We start from the raw sequence: 8,843 nt of genomic DNA on the forward strand, positions 1-8,843 counted from the left end.
CTGTCAGCCTTCGTGGATTATGAAGGGGCTAAATCCAACCTTAGTCCAATTCAACAGTACCATTAAAATGAGTGAGACCTGTTAGTTGCAACTACCCTAAGTTCCATTGATTTCAAGGGATATACTCTAAGCAGAATGAACACTAGATTTCACCCCATGGCTGTGTGACAGTTCTTCAGCAAATTAATTCTTCACTTATCAAGTGCCTGCACTTTGCAAGTGCCTGTCCAAATATAATTGCTGTCTATTGCCTTCCAAACAGCAAGCACACTGATGGTAATGCTTTAGAACGTAAGCTGTTGGAGGCTACAAACCACTGGCTCTTTTGGAAGTTAGAATTACTATTGTGGGAAGTTATACAGTACTTTTCCATAGGAAGTGCTTGTGCAGTTCTCTGTGCAAGATTTCCCACATGGGGAGCAAGAACCATGGTCAATAGAGTTGAGAAAACCCATTGGTACTGACCACCAGGGTGGAAATTTAATGGGAATACAAAATTCAGGCTCTTGCTTCCAGTTCTTACCACAGATCTGTTGTGTTTGCTATGTGTGGAAAATGTGTAGGTTATCTAGGCAGCTCTAATTTCAGAAACCCGGCACATAAAATACTCTTTATTTCTGATTACTATAGTCTCAGTATATTGGCTTGAGTGTCTCTTTGGTTTCTCAGAAGTGTCAGTGGTGAGGGCTTTGCTTGCATGTTTTTAAAGATATTTTGAAGCCTTTGCTTTTCACCACAGTTAGACTTTTGCCATGACCCTGAATGTAGAGGCCAAGTATTCACCTCATAGCCACCATCAATCCAATTTGATAGTTGTTGGCTCCTGTGCTCAGGCCATACATTTGAGAAGAAGGTTTGAGATATATAAACCTACAAGGTTCCAAAGGTTAGTATTCTGATGCAAAGAGAGACAAAGAGAATTTCTATAGTTCCTCTTAAAAAACAGCAAAAACTAAGCCCTGTTGTTTGATTTAATCTTTCCAGGTAAGCCACCATAGTTATAGCAGAAAAAAACTCTAGAATTGGGTCCTTTTTTTTGTCATTTTTTTTCCTGCCCCCCCCCCCCCCCCGCATAACACGCAAGAGGTGACACATCTATGTCTGGTGTCAGGCCACATTACATCAGCTGCACCCATGCCCCTTCTTCTGATCTGTCCATATGCTTCTTTTAAATGGGCGAGTTTCAGCTGTGGTTTGGAAGTGAGCTGTCAGTTTTGCACTTGCTGCTATTACAAGTTTCACAGCTGTCATTCCTGGATTCATTGGATTACAAAGCAGTTCTTGTGTCTGGTTTGTTCATCTTTCTCTTCAGTCAGCATAGTAATTTCCAAACTGCCACTTCTGATAAGGATTGGAAGAGGAACAAATGTTTGCCCTCAGGGCTTTCTGAGACTGATCCACTTCCAGACATGTGGCCCGTGGAAGATGTTCTAAGACAATGTGATCCATCTATAGAGAGAAAAAAAGAAGACACTGGAAATGTATTTTATGTACAGGTTTAATAAATTGCTACTGCTTTGGCAGTAAGGAAGGGAGAACAAATTATGTCCTTTCTGGCTATCTCTGTTTAATATGTATAGTTCATTTATAAACTGAACAGGAGTTCTGGACAGTATCCAAAATGTCCACCTGTTCTCAGACCACAACTTTGTTATACCTTCTGTGCTGCATGGCTTATTAATTCTTTGAAAATGCAGAGAGTAGAAACTCTTGCTGTCTGAATAGTAATTATCATGCAAAGGAAATAATCCCAGATGGCATATGCAATATAGGATAATTTGTGGAAGGAAATCTTGGCTTTCCTATTGCATTATTTCTCAGCTGATGAAGTAGGACACTTACCATGATGAAAAGTAAGTTGGATAATTTATTAATCAAGCCAAAGTACTGGGATACAAAATTTGAAAAAGCAGGGATTATATTCTGATTATTTTGCATTCTATCTTTTATGTTCTCTATTATGACAATATCTGCATTGTTTTAAGGGATGACCCAGGTTTATTTTGAGAAATATGAGTTAATTATTACAAGTATTGAACCAAATGATTAAAAAAAACCCTGAGATACACTGTAATTTATGTAAATTGTAATGATTACATCTTGAGATTTATGTTATAGGGAATGTTCAGAATTGTTGATGAAAATCTAAGGTGAACATTCTAAATGTCTGAAAACAAATGCATATTTTCCTCTCTTTTCAGATATAAACAAGTGAAAGCCTGAAGATCCCATTTGCGTAACTACTGTTATGCAGTGTCCACTGGTGTCATCGGTTAGATTTCAGACATTCACACAATATACTGCTTTTCCTGCACTACTGTACCATTTCCAGTAACCAATCTAGCATATATCTTGATGACTTACAGTAATATTTAGTGAAGACCTGCATGCATGAATAAGCCAGTACAGATTCAACACACAAACATGACTCTTACTGATTTCAGATACAATGTTTTTCAGTAGGGTCGGTTTATATGTTCAAATGTTAGCCACCAAACATAGTACTCTACTTTAGGCCTGGTTTGCTTATGCAATTTCATTATTGCATCTCATTTTGCTCACTATTTCCCTAATTCTGATCCACTATACTAGCTTCTGTTTTCAAAGTAATGCCATGTCCTGTATCTTTCAGACTAAGCAGTACTGGGGAACCAAAGGGGGGAAAAACAAGTACAATATAACACCCCATATCTACAGGGGATCCATCCCCATGGTTACCACAGATAAGTGAAACGGAGGTTAACAGTGAATGCTCTATTTCTGGCAGACGTTGACCACAGAGTCATGCTGAAGGACCTCCAGATGCCTAGAGACACCTTCCCCCCACCCCAAAAGCAGGTAAGTGGAACCATGGTTACTTGTTATTGGTCCTGTTGATATGGGATTGTGCTGTAAAATGCTCATTCCTGCTAATGATTAGCATGGTGGGGAAAGAAAGCATGCATAACAAGGCCATTCTACCTCTACTTAGAGTCCTCATTCATTAAGGCAAATGTCTGAATGGAACCAGTAATTCATCACAAATTGGTAGCCTTGGTAATTAGTTACATATGCTCTTTCAGGAGAAGAACATATAGTCCCACGGATGTATTTCCTAGTGTGTTTTTAACTGAAATGTTCTTTGCTATTTGCATGCAACCCTGCGATGTGCATGGTTAATTTGAAGAGATATTAGCTTAAGTCAATATGCCAATTTTTCCTATCACAATGCTCAATCAAATAAAAAAATATATACGTAGTTGCCTATTTAGGGAAAACTGAAGGCTAATTTATTTTTAGAAACAGTTGATACTAACAAATTCACATGATTTGGGACTGAAGAAATAACACAATTAAAACTTATGAGTATATATGAATAGGCTAACCAGAATGTGGGTACTGTACTTACTAAATGCAACATACTGTAATTCCCATCTATCTGCCATCCTGTAATTAAAGAAACTAGTGGTGAACATGAGAAATAAAGGTACAGATCTCACCTCAGATAGTAAGCTCATTAGATAGCCCTGAATAGGTTTTACTCATAGACAAGCCTACCCACAAAATAGTTGTGAGACAAAACCAATGCAATCCTATGCATACCCACTCAGATGTAAGCTTTAACTAGAACTTATGTGCTAGAATCTAAATAAATGTGTATTCTCAGAGGTGAGGCAGCTCTGGACTTTCAGATATTGCTAGATTACAACTTTCAATATCCTTGACCACTGGCCACGCTAGATGGTGGATAAGTACAGGTTGCTTACCTGTAACGGTGTTTCTTCGAGTGGTCATCTGCGAATACATACAAATGGGTTTCACTGCGCCTGCGCAGTGCTGCTCGGAACCTACTGGAATCACTGTGCAGAGCTCACTCTGCACAAATTGCAACTTTTTGGCGGTAACTCCGCCCACCCGTTATAAGGCCCCTGCCTTCCCGCTCTTTCCCCAGTTCCGCAATTTTTCCGCCAAGCAGGCGATGGAAAGAGAGCCAATGTGAGCAGGACACTGAGGGGACGGACGGGTGGGATTTGTATGTATTCGCAGATGACCACTCGAAGAAACACCGTTACAGGTAAGCAACCTGTACTTCTTCTTCGTGGTCTCTGCGAATCATACAAATGGGTTTAGACTGACAAGCTAAGGTATGAGGCGGAGGGAGTGTCCTGAAACCAAAGCTATGGTAAACCAAAGGTATATTTATTACAATAAACACCTTGAACCACAAAAGGAGTCAGTCTTTTTGTTCATGCACAGATCAAATAGCAATAACTTTGCTAAACCTGAGAAGGGAACCGAGGTCATGCAAGACCGATCCCATAAGAGTTGTGCAAATCAACATTCAACAGTGTAACAGTGTAAACTGTATAATACAAAAAACATCAGTAGTGCAACTAATGCAACCCTGAGACTAACACAGCCCTCCCGAAAGCTGCGTCTCGGATGGCCCTGGTGTCCAACCTATAGTGCTTAATAAAGGTTAGAGGTTGGGACCAAACAGCTGCCTTGCAGACATCCTCCAGAGGGATCCCAGACAGGAATGCGGAGGATGCTGCCATAGCCCTTGTGGAGTGTGACCGAACCCTGCCAGGGAGAGGTTTGCCCAGAAGTTCATAGCAGAGGTGGATGGTGCTAGCCACCCATTTGGAAAACCTCTGCGTAGACACGGGCAACCCCTTCTTTGGTTCCGAGTAGCATTGAAAAAGTCTCTCGGACCGACTGGAGGCAGCAGTTCTGTCCAGGTAAAACGCGAGCGCCCTCCTGACATCAAGAGAGTGCAAGCGTCGCTCTTCATCCGACGTCGGATCGGATGCCAGAGTGGGCAACACAATGTCCTGGCACATGTGAAAGGTAGACACAACCTTAGGCAGAAAGGTAATGTCTGTACGGAGGACCACCTTGTCCTTGTGGAACCTTAGGAATGGCTGGTCCCTCCGTAAGGCACAGAGTTCGCCCGCACGGCGGGCAGAGGTGATGGCCACAAGGAAAGCGGTTTTCCAAGTCAACAGTCTCAAGTCCGCTGTGGCCATTGGTTCAAAGGGCTTGGATTGGAGAGCGGACAGTACCGACTCCAAATTCCAAGCCGGCGTTGGTACCAACACGGGAGGATATAGGTTGGCACAACCTTTTAGGAACCCTTTCACCAAAGGGTCCTTGAAAAAAGACACCCTCCCCCCGAACTGATATTTGGCACAAATGGCAGATAGATAGCATTTGATGGATGTGAGGGCCAGCCCCCCATCCAAAAGCGCCATCAAAAACTCCAGCACCACTGGGGTGGACACCTGTGGCGGAGACAAGCCCTTTTGGTCTAGGAAGAGGCAAAATCTCCTCCATTTCAGGGCATAAGAGCGCTGGGTGGAAGGTTTTCTGGCAGCCAGGATCACCGTCCTCACCGACTCCGGCAAGGCGGTTAGGGCCGGATCCTCCAGGCCACCAGCGGCAGGCTCTCGATGTCCGGGTGGAGAATCCGTCCGTCCTGGGTCGACAACAGGTCCGGACGCGGGTCGAGACGGAGGAAGCATCTCCCGGAGAGGTGGAGAAGGGATGCGAACCACGGTTGTCTCGGCCACCACGGGGTGATCAGGATCGCGTGGGAGCGGTCCGTTGTCATCTTGGACACCACCCTGATGATGAGAGGGAACGGAGGGAAGGCGTAGAGGAGCTCCCCCGTCCAGAGGAAAGCGAATGCGTCTCCGAGGGATCCGTCGAATCGCTTTCTGGAGCAGAACTGGGGACAGTGGCTGTTCCATCTGGTCGCGAAGAGATCGATCCGGGGGGTTCCCCACCGGTCGAAGAGGTCGCTGACCGTCTCGGGATGTAGCCTCCACTCGTGGCACACCGATGGAGATCTGCTGAGGCGGTCTGCCAGGTCGTTGTCCTCTCCGGGAAGGTGAATTGCCTGGAGGAGTATGCGCCTCTGAATGCACCAGTCCCAGATGCGGAGCGTGAGGTCGAGCAGGGTCCTGGACCTGGTGCCACCTTGTTTGTTGATGTAGTACATCACGGTGGTGTTGTCCGTCCTGAGGAGGACCACTCTCCCTGAGACAGCGTACTCGAACGCCCTCAAGGCCTTCTCCACTGCGAGCATCTCCAAGGCGTTGATGTGGAGGAGCTTGTCTGGTGCGGACCACCTGTCCTTGACGACAAGGTCGAGCAGGTGGGCGCCCCATCCCTCCAGGGATGCATCTGTTGTCAGCGTCAGTTGTGTCTGGGGCTGATGGAAAGGCATCCCGGTGCAGACGTTGGAGGTGTGTAGCCACCATCTGAGGGAAGCGGCTATAGGTCTGGGTACCGTGAGCCACTTTGAAGGCGGGTCCTCTAGCGGAGAGAAGACGGAGAGGAACCAGGATTGGAGCGGACGAAGACGCAGTCTTGCCCAGGGAGTGACGAATGTCGTCGATGCCATGTGGCCCAGGGCGACTTGGACATCTCTGGCTCTTACCCTTCTGTGGGAGATGCAAGGCCTGAGGGATGACGTCAGGGCCCGAAAGCGGTCGGGAGGGAGGAAGGCTAGGCAGTTCTCGGAGTCGAGGATGGCCCCGATGAACTTGACCTGTCTGGTTGGTGTGAAGTGGGACTTTTCCCTGTTGACCACCAGCCCGAGGGAGTCGAAGAGCTGCAAGGCGAATGAGACTGCCTCCTGTAACTCGTCCTGGGATTCGGCTGCGAACAGCCAATCGTCCAGGTAAGGAAAGACCATGAAGCCCTTCTGATGAAGGTATGACACCACTGGAGCCATGCACTTCGTGAAGACTCGTGGGGCCGTGGCCAAGCCGAACGGAAGCACGTTGTAGTGGTACGAGACGGAGCCGACAGCGAAGGCGAGGAATCTCCTGTGGGACTCCCGGATCCCAATGTGGAAATAGGCGTCCTTCAGGTCGACAGTCGCGAACCACAGGCCCTGGTGGAGGAGAGGCAGAATGGAGGCCAAGGTTACCATTCGGAAACGACGATAGTCCAAAAACAAGTTCACTTGTCTCAAGTCTAGGATGGGCCTGATGCCCCCATCCGTTTTAGGTACAGTGAAGTATCTGGAAAAAAAGGGCCCGAGGATGTTGGTCGGGCGGCAAAAGGGAGATTGCTCCCTTAGCAAGCAATGTGCGCACTTCGTCGAGAAGGGTGTCCGAGGGGGGAGTGGACATGAAGGCTCCAGTTGGAGGGAGCTCTTGGAACTCGAGGGCATAACCCCTACGGACGATGTTAAGAACCCACGAGTCCGATGTTATAGAGGCCCAGGTGTTAGCATAGGGCCTCAAGATGTCCAGAAAAAAGGATGGGTGAGGAAGGGACGAAGCGCGCTGCGTCCCTTCAGGCTCTCTTCTTCCCCTGGTCGGTATCCTGGCGGCGGGACTTGCGGTACCGCGGCGGGAAGTTGCGACGGCCAGAGGAGGAGGAAGACTGCGAAGGGAAGCGCTGTCTCTGAGAGCCTTGGTGTTGGGGCTGTCGGTCCCGGGAGAAGGTCCCTTGTGACTGACCTTGCGGCTGCCACGGGCGCTGTCGCTTCGGGAACGGAGAAGCCGGTGCTGAGGACATGCCGTGCTTCTTGGCCGCCGCCTTCATCCTGAACTTGCGGTTCAGGCGGTCGTCGGTCTCGGCGTGGAAGAGGCCAGTCCCGTCGAGGGGCATGTCCTCGATGGCCGCTCTGACCGTGGGGTTGAGATCGGAGGCCCTCAGCCATGCGTGGCGCCGAAGAGCCATGGCCGCAGACATGGACCTCCCGGAGCAGTCCACCATGTTCCTGGAAGTGGTGATTAGCCAGCTTCCGATGGAGTGGGCCTCGTCTTTGATCTCCACCAGCTGTCTCTGGATGTCATCCGGGACGTCCGGGACCAGGGGGGAGATCCGTTCCATGAGGGTCTGGATGTAGGCCCCCATGCAGGCGGTATAATTCGCGGCCTTGATCCCAAGAGCCGATGCCGAATAAGCCTTTTTGGCCAGTCCGTCTACCTTCTTTGCCTCTCGGTCGACAGGGGAGGTGGCCTGCTTCGGAACGAAGCTGTGCTGGGCTCCCTCAACAATGGCCGAGTTCGGCCTAGGGTGTTCTGCCAACCAGGAGCAACTCGCCGGGGCGACCCTATAGAGCGCCTGGACCTTGCGGGAGGGTGCCGATAGGGTGGCCGGAGAGTCCCAAGACTTCTTGACGATAGTCTGGAGAGAAGGCAGGAGAGGCAGACATGGTGGAGTGGGAACTCGTCCATGTACTCGACGCTCCACCGGGTCCTCAGCGTCGTCTTCCGCAGATGCGAGCTGGATGTCGAGGGCCCTTGACATCCTGACCACGTGTTCTGTAAAGGCCCTGACGTCGTCCGACGGCGAAGCCGGCTCTGGGTTATGCATCCTCTGAGGGGAGGCTGAACCCGAGAGGACATCCTCGTCCGAGGGCGCCTCTGAAGGCGGCAGCGGTTCGTCGTCAGAGTCCAGATCGGAAGAGAGAGGATCATTCAACCTGACCTGGGATCTCGGGCGGGCGAAGTCTACTGAGGACCGGGAGCGCCTGCGGGTTGGGGACGGCGATCTCTCACGTCTACGAGGTGGAGACGGCGACCTGTCACGTCTACGGGATGGAGAAGGTAGTCTCTCGCAGATCGATGCTCTGGGGACCAATTTGGCCGGTTCGGCTCGGTCTGAGGGATGGGGGTTTACCTTGGTAAACTCCCTCATGGCCCTGTCCTCCGGCACGGACATGTAGTAGCGGCGCGACTGCATGTCGAAAAAGAGATCCGGGGTCTCCTGTGTGAGGGGCAAGTCCTCTTCATCATCCGTTGCGGGATGGGAAGGAGAGCGATGCCCCAGGGAGCGAGGGGGTTCAGCATCCCCCGTACCGTGGGTGAAGTCCATGGTCGGCGGAGGTAGGGCCGTGA

General features: G+C 49.4%; 1 protein-coding gene across 1 annotated transcript in view; it reads right to left on the bottom strand.

The window, feature by feature from the left end:
- Positions 1-1,085: 1,085 nt before the first annotated feature.
- Positions 1,086-8,843, bottom strand: part of GALNT5 (polypeptide N-acetylgalactosaminyltransferase 5) — a 53,216-nt gene continuing 45,458 nt past the window's right edge. Inside the window, exon 10 of the mRNA XM_042446337.1 lies at positions 1,086-1,449. Within this exon, the coding sequence (XP_042302271.1) occupies positions 1,309-1,449 (141 nt within the window). The 3' untranslated portion in view covers positions 1,086-1,308. The remainder of the gene's footprint in view (positions 1,450-8,843) is intronic.

Source organism: Sceloporus undulatus, chromosome 1 (genome assembly GCF_019175285.1).
Source record: "Sceloporus undulatus isolate JIND9_A2432 ecotype Alabama chromosome 1, SceUnd_v1.1, whole genome shotgun sequence".
Taxonomy (NCBI): domain Eukaryota; kingdom Metazoa; phylum Chordata; class Lepidosauria; order Squamata; family Phrynosomatidae; genus Sceloporus; species Sceloporus undulatus.